Source organism: Bombus affinis, chromosome 1, assembly GCF_024516045.1.
Source record: "Bombus affinis isolate iyBomAffi1 chromosome 1, iyBomAffi1.2, whole genome shotgun sequence".
Classification (NCBI taxonomy): Eukaryota; Metazoa; Arthropoda; class Insecta; order Hymenoptera; family Apidae; genus Bombus; species Bombus affinis.
In genome coordinates, this window is record NC_066344.1 from 15,757,247 (window position 1) to 15,784,769 (window position 27,523).

The 27,523-nt window shown below is 35.1% G+C and overlaps 2 protein-coding genes and 1 long non-coding RNA gene across 21 annotated transcripts; 1 reads left to right on the forward strand and 2 right to left on the reverse strand.

Moving 5' to 3' along the window:
* Nucleotides 1-1,138: 1,138 nt before the first annotated feature.
* On the reverse strand, nucleotides 1,139-10,078 carry LOC126919158 (transcriptional repressor p66-beta). Of its 19 annotated transcripts, none has more exons than XM_050727984.1 (10): nucleotides 9,548-10,078; nucleotides 6,649-7,129; nucleotides 6,321-6,389; nucleotides 5,624-5,907; nucleotides 5,291-5,516; nucleotides 4,915-5,221; nucleotides 4,689-4,754; nucleotides 3,979-4,412; nucleotides 3,596-3,897; nucleotides 1,139-3,527 (listed from the first exon to the last, which is right to left on the reverse strand). In XM_050727984.1, exons 3-10 carry the CDS (start codon nucleotides 6,368-6,370, stop codon nucleotides 3,271-3,273), a joined length of 1,926 nt encoding a protein of 641 aa, XP_050583941.1. In that variant the 5' UTR covers nucleotides 6,371-6,389; nucleotides 6,649-7,129; nucleotides 9,548-10,078; the 3' UTR covers nucleotides 1,139-3,270. The 19 variants fall into 19 exon arrangements, with proteins under 19 accessions (XP_050583941.1, XP_050583920.1, XP_050583902.1 ...); XM_050727963.1 differs by having other exon boundaries at nucleotides 8,905-10,078; XM_050727945.1 differs by having other exon boundaries at nucleotides 6,649-7,178; nucleotides 8,905-10,078.
* Nucleotides 7,456-8,386, forward strand: LOC126919318 (uncharacterized). The gene is made up of 2 exons (XR_007711554.1): nucleotides 7,456-7,604; nucleotides 7,741-8,386. It is a non-coding gene; the product is annotated as an uncharacterized LOC126919318 (long non-coding RNA).
* A 907-nt stretch (nucleotides 10,079-10,985) lies between the features above and the next one.
* LOC126919242 (F-box only protein 33) lies at nucleotides 10,986-26,338 on the reverse strand. The gene is made up of 6 exons (XM_050728178.1): nucleotides 25,890-26,338; nucleotides 25,296-25,390; nucleotides 24,641-25,216; nucleotides 24,314-24,565; nucleotides 24,041-24,236; nucleotides 10,986-23,929 (listed from the first exon to the last, which is right to left on the reverse strand). The coding sequence occupies exons 1-6, from the start codon at nucleotides 26,154-26,156 to the stop codon at nucleotides 23,798-23,800; spliced, it is 1,518 nt and encodes a 505-aa protein (XP_050584135.1). The 5' UTR covers nucleotides 26,157-26,338; the 3' UTR covers nucleotides 10,986-23,797.
* Between the last annotated feature and the right edge of the window lie 1,185 nt (nucleotides 26,339-27,523).

Here is a 27,523-nt window from a genome sequence, read left to right on the forward strand (position 1 = left end):
TTGGATTCGTTTCGTTTTCTTTGTTGTTCCTTATTCCATATATTTTACACTACCGCCCTGCGAATGCAGTATAAGTGTTTTTTTCCTTCATTTGCTTTTTTGTATTCTTCTCGAAGCGAAAAAAATTTGTTTCCATTTTTTCCTCATTTTTTCCATTTTCTTTTTTCCTGTTCAGAATATAAAATTATACTTTCGTACTACAGAGTACTTTCAATTCTTAAATCAGCACCACACAGAGGTGAAAGACAAGACTAGAAAGGAAGATAGGAAGAAACGTATTAGTTGCTTTTTCTTTTTCATTTCTGTTCTTTTGTTGTTTGCGTTATTCGTTCTTTTCTTTTCGAACACTCGTTTCGCGTTACCATGTGAAAAAATGCAATGTAATTATTTTGAACGTTCTCCCATTATCGCGTAAAATTCAATGCAATCGTGATCAACGATCAATCTGACAAATCGTCGATCACGCGAAACATCTTACGCGATTTCGGCAGTCATGAGATTGAAGATGCAGCAAGCATCTTCACTTTTTCTTTTATTCTGTTTCTTTTTTTTCTTTTAATGGAACAATTATACATTTGTTGAAGAAAGGGAGGTTGGTAACAAAACGCAGATATCTGGTGTATACATAATAGCAATAAATTTGGAAATAACCCGTCACATACAAATATCGTTTGGTCAAAGGATTTAAGATAGATTATTAAATTTTAATGTAATCAATTTCCTTTTATACTTTGCATCTTGTGCGATAAACCGATTATATTTATCACGCAATATACAGAATATAAACAAAAGCAAACATACTATAGAATAAAATACCTTACAAATAATATAATAAAGTATTTTGAAGTTAAATAACTTAACTCAAAATCTTTTCGTTACAGGTTACCCAAAATAAGGCTTAACGATACCAGTTTGAGGTTAAAATATTCTCACTATTTTTATCTTAATGTAAAATTTATAAAATTAAGAAGGTGAAAACATAGATGTATATTACAAATGATTAATAAGATATAATAATTAAATTAAGATATATCGATTATATATCATTCTTGTGCGTTAAGATACCATGCACTCCCTTGCTTCATATGTGTGATCGTGACGATGAAATACTCCGCTTTTTTTCGTTTCTACATTTCTCTTTCATTTTTTTTTTTTTTTTTGTCTATTTTTTCTTTTGTTTACGATCAGGAGGATGACAGCGGTAGCGTCCTGGCAAAAATGACAATTGACAACAATGACATTACTTCGATTCTTCTTACACAAAAAACACAGATCTTGATCTATTATGCGATCGATAGACTTATTACGGTGTACATGTATATCAAGTATGAGTTCAAAATCTATCACGTAGTACAAAGAGAGATTGATTATGCTATTTTTAGTTTATTAACTTGTATCATATACCGAGAAATATCAAGACTACAGTTAACTATATATTTAGTGATTCGGAAATTGTGACCAAGATCGGTTAATTAGCCGGTAATCAATGAAAAATCAGATTATTTAAAAGTGGAAGTGGTAATAAGTATTGCTTGGGATGTGTGCCGGAGAGATTTTGCTTTGTTAAACTCGTTCTTTCTTTCTTTTTTCTTTTTCTCTTTTTAATGTGCAGATAAACTTTTTTTTTCGTTTTGTTCTTTTTTTCAGAAGAGAGGATTTCATAAAAATTCGGCGATCAGCCACATAAATCGTTTTTCTTTTGTTTCTTCCTTCAGGAAAAACTTCGGATACATACGATCTGTTTAGATTCATTAAATACTTTTACATCAACGTGACACATGAAATCAATCGCGCTATCATTATTAATTTACATCTTAATCGATAGATATTCTTTCTTTCTTTTCTCCCTTTTTTTTTATATATATTCTTCTTCATTCCATGTATTTTTTTTTTTTTTACTTTTTTACTTTTCCTTTTTTAAATACATCTTGCATCAGAATGAGTCTGGAAAAGTCTTATCACGAAATTCCTACGATTTGTGCGCGAATGACATTCGTGTCACTCTATCTATTCTTTTAAACATGTTGAATACTCATTCTCTGTTCTTCCGTAATAACGACAAAAAAAAAAAGAAAAATAAAAAAAAAGAAAAAAACGGAAAACATCGCTATCACACCCACATTCGTTTTTTTCACTGTATCAGTGACACACATTTGTTTATAAAGATCGTTTGTTTTTCTCTCATCAGTAACCTACAACTTTCTCTCTCATTCGCTCTTGCTCTCGCACTTTTTTCTTTCGCAATTATTATAATTGTCTTAAAAATACTCACAGTTTGAAGAAAATAAAGATATACACATAGCACAGGTACCGCTGATGGTTAAAAAAATTATTCAAACCAGCGACAAAGGTTGGCTTAACTATAATATATCAAGGGTCTAAAAAAGATCCCATTTTCTTCTGAATTTTATTTTACCTCACGTACTTATACGTGTTCACTTTCTCATTCTCACTTTCTTTCTTTCCCTCTCTCGCTCGTTCGTTCGCTCTCTTCCTCTCCGATTATGTCTACTATTGTGAATTAACCAATTCTTTTTATGATCATGTAACACTTAGTACTGTCTTTAGTGCCTTATAAATGTCCACTTGGTTCTTTATGTAGATACAATATATATAATGTAATAATTGAAGCAATTATATTCATTTATGTGCGTCCAAGTTATTATGCACTTACTCCAATTGATTGACATTCACCTATGATTCTTTTGCAATATTATTAGTACCTACATAATGTAACACGAAAAGCAAAATACCAGATATTACTCTTAGAAGAAACCAATTAGAGAATTTTTTAATTGTCGGCCTTTGAGTTAAACGTGTACATTTAATTCCCTCTCTCCCTTTGAAAATCACTAAGGGAATTATGCTAATTATCATTTGTATATTATTAACTGAAAGTTTAGATTTGTTCGAGACGACAAAACATCGAACCTTCCGGGTAACAATCAAAACTCACACTCACACGTCAATGCATATTCACAAAATGATTGTTAAAATTCTTCCATTTTCACAATAATACAGGAAGTGTCTTGTTCCATTGTTCCAAGTTTGAGCTTCATATTGTAAATAAAGATACCAATCGTACACAGATTGGCACATTATTCTAGAACTGTCATGAAAGTGTAACAATTACACTCCATTGAAAAATTTCCATTTAGTACATTATCATGGAAAAAGAATATGAGTATCCTTATTTCTCAATATTCTCTAACACAGTTCTGCACAGTTTCATTTATTTGTGTTTAATGGTCGATCTTTAAATGCGTCCGGTTACGTTTTCCAATTATGTGGATGGGCTCGAGGTGGTGCCTGGTTGCCCTGTGCTTGAGATGCTTGTGATGGAATCATATCAAGCAAATATTGACGTTGCAAGTCTGCCGCTTGTCGTTGTAATTCTGCGAGACCTTTTCCGCCAGCTTGCGCCATCGCTATTTGGTAGGGATATAATATCGAGGTAAATGGTGGCATCATGTGAGCAGGAAGAGGTTGATGAGGTGGCAGGCCTGGTACTGGATTTTTTGCCAGTTCTGAAAATAGGGTCGACCACATTTTTATTTTTAACACGTGACATGTAAATTTTTCAACAGGAAATTACCTCTGAGCAACTGTTGTTGTAAGGCAGCCGCAGCAGCGTGATGTGGGCTGAATTTTCCGCTTTCTGCCAATTTAACAAGAGGATGCTCTTGTAACTTGGGTGTTGGTGGAGTTTGTGCTAGTGTCGGTGCCGGTGGAACTTGTGGTGGAGGGGCTGGTGGTGTTGCTACTCTTCTCGTAGGAGTAGCAGCTTTAGGAACTGGTTTAGGAGCTGGTGGGTCTGGGCTAGGGCACGCTGCTTGCGCCAACCTTTGCTCTATTTCTTGTTCCTGCTGCAGTGCTTTTACAAATGCTGTTTTTAACCTTTAAATACATACATCATGTTAATCATCTTAATAAGATATATCATTAAATTTCTATTTTGTAAATTCAAAGTTTACCAACCGATTAGTATGCTCTGCTTTAAGAGCCTTTTTAACATTGGTCGTTACACAATGTTCGCATATAACTCGAGGATCACGACCTGCTGGAGGTCTTTGGAAAGTTGCATGTTGCCCTCTTGGACCTTCCTTTTTACCACCAGTTACAGGCTTTTCCCATTTCCACACTGGTGTGAAATCCGTTTTACATTGAGTACACTCAAACGGTTCTGGAGGTGGTGGAATAGCTGGTTCTTTAGTGATAAAATCAACTACATGCTCCAGACCCACCAAGTATATAAATTCCGTATTAGACGGATTTGGCACGAAGTGCATCTCCGGTGGCGGAGGTTTCGGAGGCGGTATTTGTAACAAGGTCTTTTCAAGTTGTTTTCTTAAAGCCAATTTAGCAGCAGCCTGACGTTGTGCAGGTGTCTGATTATCATCCCTTGGTCTTTCCTGTGGTTTTAAAAATAAACATTAGATTTATAGAAAAAGACAAGGTCTTTAATAAATTCGATTGTAAATTCTCTATAAAATAAAATATTAATGTTACAAGAAATACAGAAACAAAAAGAAAAGAAGAGACAGGAAGGAAAATGGAAGTGTAAGTGGATTAAATATAGAAACACAAAATGCTGTGGCTGTTAGGAAGACAAAAGAAAGTCGACACGACATTTAATAAAAAGTTAGATTGACAAGAGACTAAACATATACTTTGACTAGTGGATATACCTGCTCTGAAATCACAGGTGTGCTTAAGGATGCGGTGGTTTTATTTTCTTGAGGTCCAACAAGCAGCTTTGTGTTTACAAAAACACAATTATGGTTATTTACATAGTTCACAAATAATGTAAACAAGTATTTGTAAAATATAATATATACATATAAAGTATAACACTTTGAATATTTATTCATAAAAATTCTATATATATATAAAATAACAAATGATATTTAGTACCTTACTTACTTGATGTGCTGGAGTGGGTGTTGGATCTTTCGTGGACCTCTCAGTTCTGTCTGCAGGTGCATGATAATTTGACACATTTGGTGTCGCACTAGGTGGCCTGCCTCTAGGATGAGGTGGTTGTGGTATGACCATGTTAGGTGGCATTCCAGTACTAGAAGTAGAACTTCGTCCAACTGTGGGAGGTAATAACATTCCAGGTGGTGGTGCATGTAAACTACTGCTTCTACTGGGTGCAGGTTGTCCTCTAAGCAAAGGTGGTGGTGCCTTGCCTGTCCTATGACTGGAAACAGGTACGTTACTTCGATAATCGGACGTAAACATATGTTTTATTATACATGTATGCAACAAAATTCAAGTAGAATATTACCTATGAGGAGCTGGTTGTACTGTAACTGGTGGAGGTAATTTACTTGGTACTTTAGGGACAGCAGCAATGTTTTCTTTCAGTTGCTGAGATTGCCTTAATTTCTTCAGTAATACCAATTTCATTTCCTCAGATCTAAGTTCCTCCCTTAACTTTCTAAGCGTTCTCTCACGTTCAGCCAACTCATCCGATGATAATTCTTTTATTGGAGGCAAAGGAGGCATATCACCTAATAGATAGAAGTTTTTAATGTTATTATGTATACTTATGTAAGAAAGGAATATATTTAGGCATAGTACTGAAATTATAAATAATTATACTATTTTTCTAATTAACCTTCATCGCTGTCTGCATTTCCATTTACATAACCATTTATTCTACGTTCATCAGGAGTTTCTGCATAACTTATTTCAATTCTAGGTCTAAGATTACGGCGAGTTTTCCTATCATCTCCAGACTTGGGAGCCAAAATGCCTCTTGCTGCATTCTGAATATTACGTGCTTCTGGCATGTTGTTGTCCACATTAGGACTCGAAGAAAAGTGAACACCTAAATCTAATGGAACTCCTACATCACCAGAGTTAACAGTTATCGATGGAGAATTTCTCCTGCTACTGCTGCTGAAAACACACATTACTTAGTGACAAAACTGATATCATGACAAATTTTATAATGTAATAAAAAAAGATAAAATAAAACTATATACATCAAATAAAGTGTGAGGACTGCAAAGAATTTCATTTGAAAAAAGAATAATCTACTTTTATGTAAGAACTTCTATTTGACATTAGTGATAAGAACTTGTTTTCTTTAAAAGGTACGTTATCATAAAATATTGCAATGCATTATTAACATCCAGTTTTCACAACTATAATGTAAAACAGTAGCCTCATTCTGTAATCAGAATGACGTAAACAACAGCAACTTAATACTGACATAGTTCTCAACCCTGTATCAATATACAACATTATAATCAACCAACACAAAATTTAAAAAAAAGAGAGGGAAAAAGTCGAAGTTTCTTTCAATTTACCTAACACTCAAGTCAACAACCGCATCCCCGTCCAAATCCATGGCTTCCATTCTTTCAAATTCAGCAACTCTACAAAAACACACAAGTGCTTATTTATAACACGATTTATGTGGTTCGTTTCGATTCGATCGATTCTGTAACAATAACGACACACACGACGAATGCGTATACACTTACAAAGTACTAGAAAAAAAGAATAAGAAAAAAAACATTATAAAGAACAAGATGAGACTACGAAAGTAATGAGACAGAGCGTTTCATGATGCCGAAATGATTTCAAAGCTCATAGAAAAAGATTCACAGCGCGGAATAAAAATAACTGGGTTACCAAAAATTTCCGTTCGACCATTCCGTTTCATATGCACCGGAGCATCGTGGTTCTCTGCTCTTCCCTCTTTTTATTTCAAAGGTAAGTTGCGTCTCCGCTTGTAAAGGACGCAATCACAACACCACAGTAGAGCACCACCGGTAACGCGATTAACTTCCCGGTACTTAAAACGGTTGATAAAAAGATCGTGTTCGGTTTGCAAGGCGATCGGCCGATATCCACGGAAGCAAATGTCCTAACCTAACCTCTCGTGGTATTCAAAGACGTTCAAAGAAGGGAATATATCGGTGGTTCGAGATCGTGCACGAGGATATTGGCGCGCTTTGCTGAGGCTGCCGGCAGCACTATACACTCCGTGCCCTTGCCTTTCAATCTTTCTTTATCGAAAACTTGTATCTCGGAAGGAAGAATTCGATGGCGGTGACGAAAATCGAAGAATTGAATTTGATGCTTCGGAAGTGGCGTCTCGGCACAATGGCAGCTAAGCGTAGCGGTACAAGACTGTAGAAGGGGGAGAAGGGTGCCCAGTACTGCGAGGGGAGAGGTACGGTCGCACATTAATTATTTCTCTCCTCACCCCCCGTAGCCGGGTCTCTCTACCCCCTACCACACGAGTCAGCCACTCACCCACACGAACGGCATCGGGAACGGGCTAGAAACCAATCTCTCTTTCTCTTTTCCTCCGTACTCCCTTCCCTACAAATATCTCTCTCTCTCTCACTCGTTCCTCTCTCTCTGCGGATTTTCCCGAATTTCGTCTCCGTACTTCTCTCCCTTTCCCTCACTCCTCCCTCGCACCCTTATGCCCTACGGGAAATCGATTTTTCGACGGAGTCCCCACTGCCGGCCTTGCCGACCAGAGGGACGAAGGAGTTGCAATGTTTTTGCAACGTATTTCATATCGTCCACGCATCTCGTAATTACTATTGTATCAAGAAACCAAGCGCGACCTCTAGGTAATACGATCTATTATCTATATGTTTTATTCCACAGTTTTTGATGTGGTTCTAAACGGAGAGATATTTGATGATTGCTTCTATAAATAGGAAGGTTTTTTTTAAATGGTTGTATCTTATGCGAATGTGATTTTAGATTATCTTAATGACCAAAGAATTAACTAGTTCACGGAGTTTCTCTCGGATCTCCCGCCTTGCACACTTTCCAGATCACGTGACGGTGTAAGGATCTCTAAACTCGAGAATTTATGTCAACATGTTTCATTTACGTTTTATGACATTACTGTTTTACTAATGGGGAAATAATAAATGAAAAATAAGTAATGTATAATTGCATTGAAATTTGATTTTTGTCGACAAATGTAATATAATTATATATTTTTTTTAATTTCCAGTTATGAATCATTATAAAAATTGTCCATATTCTTTTCAATTGTATTTTGTTTTCATATGTTGTAATTGAAAACTATAAAACAAGTGTAATGTGTGAATTTTAAAGCGACCTACGACAATCTTTGACTTTCTTCGACTTAACCTAATAAATGTATTCCACCGTTATAATATATCGGCACACTAATTTTATTTTCGAGTAAATTACTTGAAAACGAACTAAATTACAACAGGAACTATACTTTATCGCTTGTATTTAACCAAGCTCACGTGCAAACAATTAAAAAAGTAACCGTAAAAATAGAAAAAGCTACATGATCATGTAACAGTACTTCGATGTCCCATGTTTCTATTCTGAATATATTATTCTAACATTATGTTATCAATAAAAATATTGGAATTCATTATTCCAAGGAAAAAAGTTTGAATCATTCAATAATAGTTAACGCTAGAAACACCACAGTTGTCAAAATTCGGAATTCTTTGTAAATTTTATAAATTTATAATAGTGCATTTTTAGAAACTTCTTGTAATTTTTAATAAAGTATATGGGGATGCATTTTTTTATTTCCGTTACACTCTTTACTTTGATTGCATAATTTCGCTTTAATTTTCTTTGGTAGAAATTTTTGGTAGTATTTTAATCGTCGGTAGTTCTAGCGTTAATCAGGCGTGCAGTTGAAAATATCGGTGGCTGAGTGTCGAACGAGGCATGCACGAACGCTGACTGGCGACGTGTGACGCCAGCTCGCACGACAACGGCGACACGCGACTCTTTATATTTCCGCGTGCACAACATATTTGCTACTACATTGATAATCGCACCTTCTCCGAAGGAACGAATGCACGGAGTATTTTGACCCCCACACATACGCCTACGCCTCCCGCGTTCAGGAAGGCACCAACGTACCTGAGAGGAGGTCAATGAAAAGGTTGATCCGAATTTGTGTAAATCGACTTGACATGCAAAGTCAGTCGACTCTTGGATATAAAACGGACGTACAAATGGGGCACAATCAGACAGGTAGAGGCTAGTGTAGATAGGCAGCAGGCAAAGACGACAACCAAGAGAAGCAGCAGGTAGAGAGGCACGCTGTTAGGTAGACAGTTAGGCAGGCAAGGCGGTCTGGTCGCTTTCCACTCCACTTCACTCCACTCCACTACGATATATTACTCTATACTATCGCTTACGTACAATGACATGGCGCACACGACATACCGCAGTCAGTGTACGCATACACTTCACTTCTCTTGAGTGTCCCTCCCTATCACGAGCACACTTCACCGCCTCGCGATCATACACGCGCGATTTCCGCATGTTTTCGTGAATCTTTTTCGTCTGGCGTACCCGCGCATTGTTTTAACCATGTCCCTCGCGGCTTCCTCTAAACTGTGGCTGAACCAGCTCCGTGTTGTAACAAACACGAAAACAAAATATGTACGTATACACAGTGAAAGAGAGGAAGAGAGTCTGATTAAATGGACAGGGGATGACGCGTGCTAGCAGTAACCGCGAAAACGTTCGTGACGATACGCGAATCCCAGACACCAACCTTGAGCTGCTACCTTCCGCGCAAGGAGAAAAAATTCACACCGCCTCTGCGCAAAAATTAACGAGAGTGATTCAATATGGCGGCCTTGTCCGCCGTTGATGTCTTCCCCTCCTCCATCGCTCGTTTCGCCGGGCATCGTCGCCGTCGTCACTCCCCTGCCCCTGTCGCTGTCTCTGTCTCTGCATCGGAGGTGTAATGCCGTCGTGTGTGGGTAAAGAGGGGACCCAGGGGTAGAGGGACGGTGGTACGGTTGGGCGGGAAGAATGGGAGAGAGAAGGGAGGTAGACAGTGGATCTTGTCGCCCCCGTTGGCCCCCGGTATCGTTTATCGGGAAAGCGCCGCCAGCTACGGGGCTTACCGGAAGCACCCCACGGACTTTGTAAATGCGCTACGAAAGGGGCTTGACAGTCGTCTAAACAAATCCACGTGCTTCTGCGCATTCCCTTCTCTTTCGAACTTACACCGGTAACCGCCAATCGAGCCACAGCTACCAAGTATTGGAGGGCATTTCAAATCGAACTGAGTTCAACTTAATACGCCGCCGACCGTGTGAATTAAGCCTCGCTATGTATGATGATCATCACGCTTGTTTGTTTTATAAACGACGTGTGATTGTATTCTTGTTAAATCTAGGCAGCTATGAAGTATACACATTTTCAAATAATAAGATAATTCTTATCTTGTATTTTGTGTAATTGTACAAGACGTATGAAATAAATGTGTGATAAAATTCAAAACAAAAACTAGATGATTTGACAAAACAAAAATTGTAAAAATAAATATACAGAATGTATCCTTTCTTTTGGATAACAATGGATATTTTATGCCTATTATAAAGATATGTTTTTATTACCAAGAAGAATTGGAACAAATTTATGAATAAATTTAATCTTAAAATGACTATAACCATTGTTACTATAAATATAATATTTTTCGAAAACTTCCAATTTGATTCAGACCTTCACAATAATATGACTAATTAATGATTCATGATGATAATGCACGATGCAAATTTATTTTTCGATACTATTATCAAGAATAAGTTTCGTATATTCAAGAATAATAAGTATAATTCAGTTCAGTATATTTAAGGATAATAATATTTATATAAATTCTCATAATTATGTACTTCGAACTTGAGAAAAAAGGGTTGACTACAATGTTTCTGTTTACTTGGAATTTGACATTGGAACACCTAATAATAGATAAGTGGTAATCGGATTAACTATCATAAGAAGTTAAAAGTAACGCTGTAAAGCTTACATTCTCATTAGGACAAACTTTCCAGAAAAAATAAATTTCACAAAAGGTTATTATAAACAAATGGTATTAATCATAAGTAAAATGCTATTTAAATACAAATTTTTAATTCTAACTTTACCTTTCCTTATCAATTATCGATAGATATCAACAGGTACAGAGACAAACACAACACAAGTCGCTTTATGCCATGCATAATTTATTAATCGATCGATACATTTTTAAAAATTGATTGATACTTGCGAAAACATTTGATTTCTATAATCAAAGAAGTAGTGTATAAATCATAGACCGGCGTACAATTCTACGGGATGTTGAAGTTGAAAGAATACTGATATTTGTTTGTTTCCTTTTCTTTTACGCGACGATATTAACGGTTTTGCGTGTTACAAATGCTTGTTCGGAGGTTATGTAGTCCACGTACGAAAGAAAAAGACGGGTAGAACACAAATGGGTAGTCGTTAATGATCGTGGACAATTACAGCTGCGTTACAAATGATCGATTCTCAAATCGTTCGTGACAAATGTTCCAACGACCAGTTCCTGTTCTTCTCCTCGAAATATACCTTTTCAGTGAAAGAAAGGTACACTTTCAGAAACATGAAGATGGGAACTCTTCTGTCACGAATGATAGGAAAAGTTGGCGTTGTAGCTTGATCGGAAGGACAACAGGCGCAATACACGAGTATTTACAAATACACATACTTCGCTGCAACAGATTACAAAACGGATCGAGGAATAAAAGTACGTATTTTCAAAAAGGAACGTACCGTATGCGAATTACTTTATCATCATTCTATGTCGCTCAACAGGAGTGGGACAGACATACAGGCAAGCGGAGAATTCGACAAAAATCGGAATCTTTCACCATTTTAATGATATTATAAAAAATGTTGAATATCTAAAAAAGAAATTTTCTTCAAAAAGAAAATATTTCTCAAGTAAAGATATACATATAAATTTATATTTATATAGTTGATATTTCGATATTTGTTTATTGCCCGGCTTCCCTAATTCGTATGCATCTTTGAAGTGGTTTTACCGGAATACGTAAATGGAAAAACAGATAATACGGTGAACACATATGCGCGTACGCGCGCGCGCGCGCGCGCGTGTGTGTGTGTGATATCTACATATATGTAGTTCGTGTGCGGGTATCTCTACATATAATATAATATAATATGTATATGCTTATAATAGTTCACTTGTAGAAACCTTTTGTGAATACGTTATATATGTATGAAGTATTCTGAAATTTCATTACTGTAACGAGGTCCGATTACCATGACCATATTGATAAAGCATAAAACAAATCTGAAAATGTGCACAAAACCTACAAGTATATACATATTTCGTAAAGGTCATAAGGTACTTAAACAACCAATTTCAGTATTATTTTGGTAATATTTAATGTATTATTTAAATTAATGGATATTTTGTAACTTCTATAAGCATTTTCATATTGATTTCAATAATTTTACCAATACAATCATGACAGTTGTGTTTCATTACAGTGACAATGAAATTTGAAAATGTTTTATGTAACAGACATAGCATGTACATAAAAGTTTTCTATACTAAATGTTCAAATATGGTATGCTACTGTATACATGTCGAGATGTGTGTCGACTTTTCCGTTGTCCAATAATAATCCCGCCTACTTTGCCACTAAGTTGATCGCACGAAGAAGAGAATGTTACAAAATCAGGTACCACGTTGAATACCGACGAATGTATAGTCGGCTTCGCGAACGTTCCGCGGCTACATATATATATTTATATACACATCGATAGTCGGAATACATGTACCTGGGTATTAATTACTCCAAACAAGCGTGCCTATCCTATACACTTTCCTTCTATATTACGCTCGTAAGGTAACCGTGAGGCACGATGGGTTTTCGTCTTGTTTTCCTTTTTCTGTTTCTCACATTGCCATGTGAACTACAGCGGAAACGAGTTTTTCACGTGCAAAAAACAGAGAAGTAGGACCGCGAAAGGTCGAGGACAGCGAACTTCATTTTGCAACGTTTATACGATATCAACAACAAAATGTTGCAATGAAAAATTCTTTTCCTATTTATGTGACTCGTGTCTCACGAATAATGGCGCATCGAACAAGTTCAATGCACTATCCGTTAAAAATGCTTTGTTGACTGGATTAACACGTTGACTACCATGCGAATTTTATATTGTATTTTAAGTTGGGAGCTGCAACACACCATAATTACACCTATATACAACATAATTGTGAATTTTTATGCGTTTACCTATAAGAAATTTGAAAGTTCAAAACTGCACAAAATGTACATAACATGAAAAAATATATAAAATGTCCAAAGTATAGTGTTTTCTATAATACTTTGTAGGTAAAACAATTTTCTACCGAGCTTTTACTTTTTTAATTCTATTCTCAAAAATATAAATTTGCATAAAAATCCGGTCTAATCATAACATTCAATTTTTGAAAAATATTACATACATTTTAATTGTGTACCTTTTTCTGATAATGTTATCTAAATCATTCACATTGTTGAAAATTTGCTAATCCATCTTATCTTATCTTAATCATTCTAAAAAGTTTAGTAAAACGTGAATCACCGATGACCACCGTGGCAGTTAACGTGTTAAGATCGACTTTGAGTTACACAGCTCTTTTGCATCTTCCACTATTCGTATCGATTCACTTTCCACGGCGTTCCATTAGGTTCATAGACTCTCTCAGTGCCGAAACGCGCGTTCTCGTAACGGTTCGCGGGAGGCAAGAATTTCGAGCCGATCGGCGCGTGCAGTAAACGCCCATTGGCGTTTGGTAGATATGGACAACGAATACAATAATGTCTCTTGCATCGAGACACGTCCAATCGTTTTGTACCTTACATATATATTATAACGCCAAAAGAATTGAGTCTCTCGTTACGATACAGCTCCCTGAGTATCGTTTGACATATTTTGTAATATTTTTTCGACTACAAAAAATAATTACATACTGACAAATAGATTGCGGATGTTTGTGCACTCATAGAAAGTTTGGAGATGTCAAAATGCATATAATTCATGTGATATGTAAAAATACATAAGGCATCCAAAGTATAATTAATCGTCATATCTAATACTTAGTGAGCGAAACAAATTTCTGTCAAACATCTATTATTTTAATTTTTCATAAACTTCCATGAAAATCCGCATTCTATTGAGAAGATGTTGGAAACTAAATAACCTCTTTATGGTTTACTGTATTAGTCGAATTCGTGACATGAGCTTAGTTTGAACACTGGACGCTCGGCAGCGAAAGTTTAACTGTACGAAGCGTAAATAACATCTATTGTTCAATGCATAGAAAAACGTATTAAGACAAACGTAATGGAACTCCGTTTCATTTTCATTTTTAATCCGATATACAAGTTTCCTTTTCTTCTTTTCCAAATTTTAAAAACGTCGTTTAATAAATAATAGACGACTTTAATAATAGAGACACACCGATGTTTACGATACCACTCGTTCGCGGCGCTACGAGTTTCGATTACACACGGAAAACACGAGCGTAAACGCAAAGTCGGTTTTGTAATCGATTTGCCGAGTTAAATTCAAGCAACGACCTTGAGGACTCGAAAGAAACGTCTCGTAAGCATCGTTCACACACGCACGCACACATACACATTTTCTTTGTTAGCTTCGTATCATCAAATAAAATAACTTGGAAAAAGAAAAACAATGGCGATTATAAGTATATATATATATATATATATTAATACGTAGAGATACATATTACATGGAGATTGGTTCCTTTTTAGACAACATTTCGCGACGAATCGCAAGTAACAGTAAAAGGAGACTTCCTTTGATTTTCTTTCTCCCACCCTTGCCCCTGTTTAAACCTTCATTGGATTTTTACCGCGTCAGCAAAAAATAAAGTTGTTCGCGTTACATTTGATTTATTTCTGCGAATCACACGTTGATACACTCTACGAATTCTTTAAATGTTATCTAAATTCGATGTTGAATCGATATCATGAAAGAAAGATTCGTTAGAAGAACCAAAAACAGTAGGACGCCATATAAAGTGATAAAAAAAATGCTACCGCCCTTGTATAACATAACTTAGAAAATAACAATGAAAGCGAAATGAAATACTTTTTAAGGAAAGAGTACCAGAAAAAACGTTTACAATAAAGAAAATACAAATACTGACATTAAAGAAAATTTAACCGACGAAAAAGCTACTAATATTCAAAAAGTGATGTCGAAATTAATTTTAAGTGATTCCGAGAGTGATAAAATTTTAACTTCACTTACACTTTTATTTTAAGTTACGTTCTATACATATAGTGAAGAAAACTTCACTGCTTCAAAATAAACTAAAAGACATATTACCTTCTATTATATTAAACAAAAAACTTTTTATTTAATTTTAACCTTTTACGCTTTGAGTCTCATATAACACAGAACGTATCTTCCGTGTTATAGGGGGTCCTACTGTACTTGGAAAATAAAAGAGAAACGAATAATTCGAATATAAAGTTGAAATACCAAAGAAGAAATAAGCGTGTCGTATTGTATTACGCGTGTCATTATCTTTCTTCCGAGATATCTTGAAGACATAAGAACCGTCGAAATACGAGTTAGAAATCAATGACTTGAGATTGGAGAATGCCATCAACAACGCGGAAGAAAATAATGGAACAGGTGCACTAGACAGGGCTCGCTTGACGCGTTTAGATATCGCACGTTCAGTCTCGAAAACAGCAAGTCCAAACACCGTTGCATTCATCTTTCTAACGCGATACAACATCGAGTCACTGTTTTTACGCATTTAACTCGATCGAAACGTTATTCAACTACACACATATATGTCGTTACTATTATATGTATAAACATTAACCTCTGAAACACCGAGATTACGAAAAAATCAATGCTCGACCGGAGAACGAATTCTTCGCTCGAGGTATATGTATATATTCAACTTCATTTTGCTTTCTTCTTTTGTTGAACATATTTGGAGAGAACATTTACAAAGTTATACGTAGTTTTTTTTTTCTTTTACAATAGTGTATCGAATTCTACGTGAGAAACTTCCAAGTGCACTAAATGGGTTCGAAACACGTTGTTGTGCCTACGACGACTAAAAAAGTGTGACAGAGGCCACGATTTTATCCGTGGCATTCAACATGGTAACCATCGTGTTTTTTCGGTCTATCTCTCCCTTTGTCTGAAATCACGCGAAGAGAATGTCCGATTTAACACTTTAACTCGCACGCGGTGGACGTGTAGCACGCGTACATTGCACTGTTAAAAAACCGCGGCGAAACCGATTAAACTATTAACCGTAATGGAATCGTACAATATACGCCGTTAAACGCGTCCTTATAAGGAAGAATTAGATAGACTTACACCCGAAGTACGCAATAGAAGCGATATTCCTATGGACATGCCCCCCGCGGAACGTAGTGAAATTAACCGATTAAGAACCAAGCAGAAAAATAATGTGTTGAAATTGTGTAAACCAATATTATTGCAAAGCACAAATAAGGTAAACTATTCTCCCCACTAAGGGAATTTCTACAATTTGAACAAAATAATTTATCATATAGTAATATAAAATACTTTACTTTCTTTAAATCTTACAAAATTATAGGATTTACGTATATATATGGAAGAAAAAATGGCAACGAAAAAAATATCGAGCAAATTCACGAAACTTCTTTTTATAATTGCAATATGCATTGGATGAAATTTAATAATGTAAGTTGCCTAAATAGAAGTTACAAATATAAGACATTACGTTAACCCAACTTTGGTCCTTAATAGGTTAAGTATTAACCGGACGAAAAATAGATCAAATCCCTGAATATAATTGAAAATGCAAATTTTTATATCGACGCGATATTGCACGAGAGAATCGATCTATATCTCAACAGAGAGATTAAACTAAACGCTATCTCGCAACGCACTACTAAACTATACATTATTTTGTCTCGTTAAATATGGAACGCTGACGCGACACCGATGCAAGCTCGCTTCGATGAGAACGAAACCGATTGAGCACTGTTTTACGTTGAAAAGTATATTTGGATCATCAATACGAAACGATCTCGAATTTCTTTTTTTTCTCGGAATAAAACATCAGCGAGCGGTGAATTCCGGAGGCGCTATGGCATCGAGAGCCAGGGAAATATGTTCATATGACGCGAAGCGATAATTCTATACTCCGCTGAAAAATTTTTCGAGCGTTACGCGGTTAATAACGTGTCAAACGCGTCAAGATAACGTTATCCCACCGGCGAACGATCTTTTATGTGCATTCTTGTAAGTATTTTAGCACATGGGATATTGTTAATTGTAACTGAAAAAATGCAACAACGATTTTGAGTTTCGTACTTTCTCGACTATTATCGACGGGGAGAATGACCCGACACATCGTAAAACGTAGAAACTAAATTGTATTTAAACGATCTGGCATCAGGGCGATCGTTGTTCGGCGTGAGACGCGTCATTTAAAGCCCTGTCTCCACTGAAGCGACAACGATGAACTTTACATTGCTGTCCCTGTCTCTTGAGAAAGTCGCTGCTTGTTGTTGAATATTGCTTCAGTGTGAACAAAATATTTTTGTAATGTTGCTGTTCATTGAAAATATTTTCGAACATGCAGTAACAAAGGACAAAAGAATTCCTCTTTCTCGCCTCAGTGCAGACAGAGCTTAACTTTATTCAGTTTCGAAATTCCAATTTAGCAAACACGATGACCGTGATTAAAAATCCTTAATCACATCGTATGTGTTTTTCTTTTCCTCTTTCCTTCTTTCGTACAAATTTTTTCTTTTCTTTTTTGTACATATGCATGCGTCTATAGAGCTAGGACTTCAATTAATTCACGAACAAATATAACACGGCAACGTTTACTTTGGGCCCGCTCGTGTTTGTTTTTTTTTTCTAATTTCTTCATTTTTTTTACTTCGCAAATGTTTCTCTCTTCTTTTATTCTCATGGAAGATACTTTATCGGCGGAGTTCGTTCCGCCTTATCTCGCGATCCAACGATAAAAAATAGCTTGCTCGCGTTTTGTTACCTCAGCCCTTATTAACTTATATACAAATATCTAACGCTGCGTTTTGGTAAATATCCTTCTAAGCACTTGTTACGTATCGAATGAGGAGTTACGGAATATCGTTTCTCTCTCCTTGTCGTCTATGTCGGTTGTTGCACAGTGCGGATTCTCGAACAAACCTCAAGACGATTCAACTTTTATAGTGAAATAGACGGCGGTAATAAAATAACCGAGAATATATATATATATAGTAACGTTACGTAAAATTATTAACCCGCGTTTTTCATGTTATCTATCGAGTTTATCGGTCTACATGTGTCGCTCATTGTTTATCTATATATATATATGTGTGTGTGTGTGTATATATATATACACACACACGACGTTTGAACGATACCATTTACACACATACTATAATATTTCCTTGCCTTTCGCGAAAGTTTTATCCTGTTTAGTTTTTTCATCCAATGCGAAACCATCCTTTCCAATTTTTACATTTTTACCGTTACGTTCCATAACGCCCGCCTCGTTCGATTGGAATGGATTATACACGTACTTGTAAGTTACATATAATATATACCTATATATCTATATATCTATATAACTATATGTAACTATATATATATTATATTATATATATATATATTATATTATATATATATATATTATATATATATATGTTATATATATAATATATATATTATATTATATAGATATCTGTGTATGTATATATATTATATAGATAGATAGAGAGATAGGTGTATATATATATATATATATATGTATATGTAAAAAAAAGACAAGAAAAGAAAAACGTTACTGGTGCTGTGTTTGAAAAGCGTTTTACAATCCCATAAAACAGAACGAATCATCTAACGAACTACATACATTGAACCGAATGCCTTGAACACCTTGTTCGTGTGAGATGAGTTATTCGTAATGCCGGCTTCGTTCTATCGTACTTAAGCAGTGTAAAATATTTTTTTTCTTTTCTTTAGGAACTTATAATACTACTCGTGGTGTACGACGTCCTGACTTTATGCCGAGTTATCATGTGGGCATGATGAAGGCGGGTTTTTTTAGTTCTTAGTATAGTTCCACGATCTTTGCGTAGCTTCGAATACAATTGATGGAAATACACGTATATATGTGTACGTCGATTGCGGACAGATCGTTAGATCTTTTTACAGAATCAACGCAACAACGACTATTCTTTGCTTGAAATTAATCATAGTACTAAATTAACTATACATATGTATATATATGTATATATACTACAGCGTTGCGATACTATATAACCGACAGTAGCGTGGAATGTCTGGTTCGCTTAAGTAACGTTCTATATAGTTGAGTATGGTATGGCTTTCCTTATTACTCGAAGAATCGCAAACATCAAGAACCCTTCATTAGTTTTCCCCATCGGTCGAATGTTTCTCGTTGAGATAATAGCGCGAGCGTTCATCGAAACCCACATGACGATCGAATGCGTTCGCTCCTTAAACAAGGATACGACAAGACGGGGTAACCACTACAATAGTTAGACCGGGCTATCTCATCGAAAGACAGTCTCCATCTGTCGATTAGTCATACGCACGACGAATATTATTATTTTCGCACAATAGATCTAAAAGCACTTCTATACACATTTTGTTTTTCTTTTGTAGGAATTGTATGTCTTGCGTATCATTTCCCTAATACACGTAGGGTTCCGTCTTTTACCTATATTATTCCCGCCTATTGTGTTGCATTTTGTTTGAACGTTTTTTCCTACTTTAGGTTTTCTTATATCATTTAACGCGCGCTTGTTTTTTCTTACTTCCTCTCTTTCTCCACCTTTTCTCTCTCTCTCTCTCTCTCTCTCTTTCTCTCGAGCACCCTTTCTAAGATTTTATGTTTTATCACAGATGTTTTGTTCTCGATTTATCGCCACCCCTTTTGTATCTATAGCCCACTCGGTAATAATGCTAGCAGGAGAACATTCGCCTCATTATCTCTCTCTTTATGCTTTTCCGTGAACGCGTAATCACCGCGTTACTTCTGTTATTTTCTTCTCGTATTCCTCTTTTATTTTCCCCCTTCAATTTTTTTGTCTTTGTATGTTCTCTCGCTAAGCCGAAATGATATTATGATCACAGCTCTCGCCTTGCCATAACGCGCAAGAATACACAATTCACACTAAGGCCTGCCTTAGTACAAAAATATACATTCGCTTCTTAAAAAATAGATCTTAGCATTCTGTACTGGCTAGCGTTCGTTTGATATTTTACAGTATTTTGATTCTTGGCAGGCTGTCTTATAGGTTAGTATTTATCGGCTACGAGAACCATCCTCGAGTGAGCTTTCGTTATTTCTTCCTCTCTTTTTCTCTTCAATGAGGCGCTTATCCGATCTAAACACTAGCTGATGCACCATCCCTTTGTTTCTTTTTTTACTTTTTAATTATTTTTTTTAACGACTCGCATATTCATAAATTGATGTCCGCGTGGGTCAATCAGGGGGCGAATCGACGAGGGCCACGAGCTAAGACGGAAAGCTAAGAGACCTAAGAAAGGAAAGACGAGCAACAATCATCGAGACAAGCGTTATCGACAATAGGTAAAATCGATGTGAACAAATTCGTTCCGACGCGATTCGCGAACGATGCTTTCCGTTTAGTCGGGATCGTCCTTGTTTTATGAATATGAGGTCGGACGTTGGCTAAACGTGCGGCCAGCCTAACTGTGGTTATACCTTTCCCAGTAGGTTCAGTCTTATGCTTGGTTTGTCATTCGCGTTTATATCGATATATATGCGTATAGTTGGGTTGTGTCCATTTGGTTAAGCGACCGCACGAATACCGAATTGTCTTCTTCTTCTATATGACTTTGTACACAGGATTCGCAGAGATGGTACTACGTATCACCTGACATTTGTTTGTTTGCTTGCTATTTTTACTCATTTGGATAACTTTCGTTCTTACATCCGAACGCATATCTCATCTTTTCTCATTTAAATTTCGTTCGCTTTCATACGTTATCATTATTTTCGCAACGTCATATGTTCTTTCACACTGTTCTCTTTCTCTCTCTCTCTCTCTCTCTCTCTCGCTCGCTCTCTCTCTCTCTCTCTCGACTCACACGTCGGGCACCGCGCCCGCGAGTATACTGTTTATGCGGGACTTCGTTTGATTAAAAAACAAAAAGAAAATAATATTAATAATAATAATAGTAATAGTAATAAAAACGACAAAAATATATACGAGGAATAAAAAAAAGAAAAGAGAAAAAAGACTTCGTAAATAATATCTGGCCCGTCCGCACAACGTCAATGGTCGTCGAACAATAATGAGTTCGCGAGAATGTTTTTTCTATATATAGATAATGAATAACCGTCGATTCACCGTTTTGTAAAAATTTGCTGACTTCAAAAAATATACGCACACGGAATACGAAATGAAAGGGCATGAGTTATACCTTAACTTGTCAGTCATTTTTTGGCGAGAAACAAGCAGGTGTTCCAGCAAATCGCCCAAAAATGTCCATTAAGGTGACTATAATTAATATTCTTCAGTGGTGGCTGTCGCGTGTCAAATTTTTTTCGGCAGATTTATCCTTACCGCGACTCAGGTACATGCGATACATGTTAACCCTCGTTTGGCGGTTGCTGGATCATTTCTGACTCGAGCATCAAATATTTACTTTTTTAATGACAAAACAAAATGGTGAAAAGAGCAAACAAACGCTCGTTAACCTAATGTTAACACCATTTGCTTCGTAGTGAGATGACGTGCTATAAGATACTTTCATAATCTATATTCTTTAGTTATAATTTATTATAATTATATCATAATTATTATTTTTATTATTATAGTCAACCATTTCTTGAGTTTTCTTTTAATTTGGAAACACAAATGGTAAGATCTAGCTGTTTTGTTTGTATAGAAAATAATAATAATAATAATAACAACAATAACAATGATAATAATAATAACAATAACAACAATAATAATAATAATAATAATGAAACTGAATTGCATGGATCAGAATTTATCTAGCTACCGCCGTTCGCGAGTTCGAGGGTTAAGGCCCGTTCATTTTGTATAACAGTTTTAAATTGTTTAAAGAAATAGTTTTCTCGTTATTTGTGCCTAGCTCTTAATCGATTCATTTTTGTCCTTTTCTCTTTCTCTCAGATAATCCGCTATATATTGCTTTTCCCTTTATCTCACTCTTCTTTCTTTCTTTCTTTCTTTCCTTTTTTTTCCTTGCATTAAATTCGGGCGCAACTCCGCGATTTCTGCGCGTGTCCAATATTTTAAACGCATGGATGTATATGTACAGAACCACATATAAAAAGCAATAGTACACGTGACTACAAGTACACGACGATATAATAATTATACAAGGACTCGAAAAAAGTAAATAATCCTTCAGAATAATAAACTGTATAAGAGTGCTATTTTGGTATTGTTCTTTGTGTTTGTGAATCGTTTTCTTTCATTTTCATGTTTCTTTTAAATCTTCAAAATCGTCATTATTAATCGCACGACAGAAATAGATGCATGTGGCATCTGAATATTAACGTTTAAAGTTCGATAGATAATACAGATATACATACATATACACATACACAATTAGCAGCTAATTCCTCTGATTTGTTTTTTTTATAGATAAACCTATAATTGTGTTCGTTTTCAGCGGTCGCTAAGAGCACGGTGAAAAGACGGTACTTGGAGGTCGCACAGTTCTTCGTTAATATCATCGATATCCTCTTTCTTTCTTTTTTTTTTTTTACTAAAGCGACACGCATAAGTTGTATGTTTGTTGCGTGTCTAACTGTCTGTACCACCAAATCAACCGCACTCTTCTCGGCACACATTCATTTAATATTTGTACAAGAGCGTCCGATTGGTTTTGGTATTAAAAATAACCTCGGATCGCTGTTCGACTTCTTATACTTCTGAGTGCATCTTTTGTTTTATCGCAACTCAATCGCAAACTCTCTTTTTACGAAGTCCAACATATTTTATTTTTTTTTCGTTTAGTTACTTTTTCTTACACTGCATGCTCTTGGCGCTCGCTTCGATCTAAATTTCCCATAGAATTGGAAAAATATTTGTTAACATATTTCTACTTACATACATTTGGAATTTCGTTACGCTTTCCAGTGGAACATCGTGAGATCGGTTCTTTCTCTCATCTAGTCTTGTTCTTCTTGTTTCGCGTTGATTTTAATTGGTAGTATTCCCCTTCACACACATTCGAAATTATTTTCCCGTGATATTAACAGGTATACGTCACATCGAAGGTCCGTTTAGGTGAGACCTTGATCGTCTTGTAATGCTTTCATTCTTAATATCTATCAAGGATATTATTACACTCGTATATTACATATGCTTTGTTTCTCACTAATATTCATCGATGAGAGGAACGATCACTAATTGTTATTATCTCTCTTATTTTGATCGTTTTGGGATCACCACTGTTAGCAATAAAACGTGATTGCACCACAAATGATTTTTCGTAGGAATAACCAACGAAATACTTTGATATTCGTTTCGATAAACAAAAATAGGGGGTGATACGTACTTAATTTAGGTACCTCATCGCGGACTCAAGAAAGACATATTTTAACTATAGCTTATCATATCCTCATAAGAACTAATAAAATCATTATAAAGGAGAACTTGTGTGCGTTTTTACCCTCGCTGTTTACACACTGGAACTGTGTGATCCTTACCTGATAGGCAACATATCCATCAACTACTGATTTTAAACTACGAATTTACACATGTCCACCGTTTGATGTTACATCCATAGTTCTCGTAAAAACAATTCTTATAGAAAAATAAAGGATATAACTTTATAACTTTACTTCTGAGAGTGTAGCCCGCCCAGAAATTGTTGATGATGTCGATTAGTAATGTATGGTATCGGGGAGTAATATTTCCTTGGTGCAAATAAAAATTTACTTTTGGTCTTGGAGGACCAAAGGCATGATAACTTCCCTGCTATCACCTTCGAAAGGATTTTTAACAACTGCAGGTAAATCTTCATCGCTCAATGGTTTCCACTGGCTCCCCATTATTTCTTTTATTTCCTATATAATTAAAAACCAGTTAAAAAGAATAATTTGTAAAATAATTTAGTAATAGTTTTGTTAAATCAAAATCTATATTTAGAAATATCAATATTGAAGATAGAGACTTACATGTGTAATAGTTTCAGCCTTATGCCAAGATTCAACATCAGTTGCAATGAATCTCTGTGCAAATACTAACGACTTAAGCGAATCTCCGCGTAGGCGTGCAATAGCCAACAAATTTTCTTGGTGATATCTGTGGCCTATGAATACAATCTCCATAAGTTTGGTACACTTCCATGCAACTAATACTAGTGGATCAGGGCTGCAGCAGAGTATTAAATTTATACATTAATAAAAAAGTTAAAGAGTAAAATTATAACATAAAATAATGCATCTTACCTATGAGGATCATTTGGGTCATATGTTGCTGGTAAGCTTTTTGCTAAAGGTTGTACTGAATCAATCCATATTAAAGATTTTAAAGTAAGTGAATACCACCTGGATAATCGATGCAATGCTCTAATATTAACATTTTCACAAAATAGTACTTTTAAATGTGTAAGTGGCATGGAAGGACGAAGTATATTTGTATCTAATTTTTCAATACCAACATAAGAATGTAGAAGATTTAGTCGCAGCTCGCATCTCGGACTAAAATTGAAGAAACGTAATAAGTAATTTTTCATTGCATTAAAACAATGATAAATTAACTATACTAATACTTACTTCTTTTGAACAAAACTTTGCCAACCACTATCAGTTGTTCCCGAAAATTGATAATGCCAACCATGCACATGAATTACAAGCCTTTCCATCGTACCACTATCCAATGCCTTTAGCAAAGTATTGGTTAGGAACTCATAATCCAATGTTAAAATACATAATCTAGCAAATGAATCAAACAGATATCCATAACCAGAATTGTAAACGTTAAAATCATCAGGATCATCCTTGACAGATGCCAAAGCAAGAGTTGTCAAGTGCTTTGCCTGGTAGTTACGCAGATGTACCACAATTTGTCTGGCACTTCCTGTTAAATCTTCCATGCATCCCAGACTTAGAGCTTCTAAACGATTGGATTTCTTTATAATGCTTATAAGAGAGGAAATCAATGCTTTAGTACATTTTGTATCATCTTCATATTCGAATGTACTATTGATAGGTTCCAAAAACAATTTACGAAGTTGCCTATTATATCTCAACTTCTTCAAGAGGGCTAACGTTTCTTTCGCACAATAATTTGATATATCACAGATGATTGTAACTTCTTGCACACTAAGTTCGAAATTGCTTGCCAGGCATCTAAAAAAAAAAAAAATAAAGTAAAAAGTAGAATTTAAATGTTTAACAATTTTACACATATATAGAAAACTTTACATACTTAGTCCATGATACACTCTCTTCATCTTTCAGAACAAATGTGATCTTTTTCCAAAAATGAGGATGAAATAGAGCACATCTCCAATTTTTGCACACCTATGCAAATCAATTTGAATAAATCATTTCTATTAAACAAATCTATAAAATCTGTGATATCCAAACACATATGATATGATATATGATATGATAAATAAATGATAAATATGTAGCACATATATTTTAAAAGTACCACAGTTCAAAACAATTCAGTCTTATATTAAAATATAAAAACCATTAAAGGATGATTTCAGAGGCTAAGAATGAAAACATACGAAATTAATATTTAACTACTGTTTGATAACTAATTTTTTGTAAGTTTCTAAATAGTTTCTCACTTGTCCTTTTTCTTAATTTGACTGTATAAAACAATAGAACTATCAAATAAAATGAATACTTAAAATTAATATTGAGAGTATATAATAAACAGAACAGAGTGAGAGAGGGGAGGAGAGAAAGAAAGAGAGAGAAAATAAACTTCAACACAGAGAGTGGTTTAATTACCCACTGTGTTGGTCAGAATTTAAACGGCCTTGAGGGGAAAAAAATTGAAGATTACCTGGGAGGCTCGTAACCGGCAGTTGTATGGTAAATATGAGAATATTTCCTGTAGAATGATGCTGGGAAGGTTATTCCAGCACAGATTATTGTCCTCTTGCGCCATTTCTATCGAACGATTTGCATCTTTGTAGGACGAACAGCTGTTTGCATTTATCGAAGACAGCTGCTCCTCGCACTTTTTTGACACTGCCTCCTCTGTCGCGTCGCTCTCCATTGGATTTTTTAACTGTTCCAAATATACATCCCCATTTTCAGCATGTATCATGTTTAATCTTATTATTATCAAACCTATAATCCTTCACTTATTTTCCTGGCAAATCCTTCGGACTCAGCCACCCGTTTCTTCGAGGTGAGCCCCCTCCACGAATCAAAATAAGAGCCCTGACGTGTATTGCGCTCTACTCGTTAACTTCCAACCACTCCAACTGCCGTTCGCGTACGTATGCTTGTACGCATGGTACGCGTCAAATTCTTTCTTCTGATTGGCCAACGACTACGCATGTCAACTGTGTACTCTTTTCGTGATGTGTAATGTTTGTGTTTGACACACAGTCATTTGACATTATACATAAAGCCTGGTTCCATGTTACAGATAACTTTTTATTTAACATCTTTTACTAGACCAGAGTGGTCCTCATAAACAATCTTTAATTTTTCAGAGAAGTTCTATATAAATAATTTAAAATTAAATTTTATAGATTTATATTTTTAGGAATTCGAATGAAAAGTACAAATTATTTTGTAATGATTTTTTTGTACAGTTTATATGAATAAAATTTACGTTTTCATATACATTTTTAAAGAAAAATTATACAAATTTCAGGTTAACTATACCAGTTATCAATGAAATGAAAAATATGTAATTTGTATAAGTTGGATAGAGATAACTAACGTTAAAATTGCACGCTGCCTTATATTACCGTTTTGATATTTGATGACAGTTCTTATCGATTACATTAACGATACTATATCATATTAAAAATGTAAACTGTAGCATTATAAACAAAATAATAATATTATAAATAAATATAACTGTATAGAATATAGTGCAATTTAAAAATTATAATTTTAGAAAAATTTTGGTACCAGAAGTAGAACTTACAATTAATTAGTAGACTCTAACATATCTTTACTTGTACTAAAAGTATATTTTACATAAACTGGTATAATCAGAGAAGAAATTTTCTTTCTGGTATAATAAATCTATTTCTTCCGATCTTTTTTTTATATCTACTCGAATAATTCGATTTCGAGCGAATATTGAAAATATCAAGAAACTGCTTTCGAATAGAACGGAAAATAAACTTAAATAAACATACAATAATTCACAAAGGTATTCGGATACTTCTAAGAAATTTTCATGCATATATTATACCAAATATTTTGGAATTTCATAAGTACTGTAACGCGACACGAATATCGTGATTGTGTTGGAAAAATTTGAAGTAGATCTAAAAATGTAATATAGAAATTACAAGATATTTATTTGTAGCATACATTTCGCAAATATTATTAAAATATTTGTATAGTCAATTATTTATTATATCAATAAGCCACAATATTTAGTGAGACCATTTCTAGTACTAACTGTACATTTAAGATTATTATTCATGCTATATACTATAATTGTTT

Bases quoted from the DNA above. Each gene is read 5' to 3' on its own strand.
- LOC126919242 (XM_050728178.1), bottom strand. From the start codon at position 26,156: ATGATACATGCTGAAAATGGGGATGTATATTTGGAACAGTTAAAAAAT. The intron at 24,237-24,313 runs GTAAGATGCATT...ACTCTGCTGCAG, and splicing joins GACCCAAATGATCCTCATAG to CCCTGATCCACTAGTATTAG. The intron at 23,930-24,040 runs GTAAGTCTCTAT...TTAATTATATAG, and splicing joins AGGCTGAAACTATTACACAT to GAAATAAAAGAAATAATGGG.
- LOC126919158 (XM_050727897.1), bottom strand. The intron at 5,222-5,290 runs GTAATATTCTAC...CGATTATCGAAG, and splicing joins GTACAACCAGCTCCTCATAG to TAACGTACCTGTTTCCAGTC. The intron at 4,755-4,914 runs GTACTAAATATC...GTAAACACAAAG, and splicing joins CAGCACATCAAGTAAGTAAG to CTGCTTGTTGGACCTCAAGA.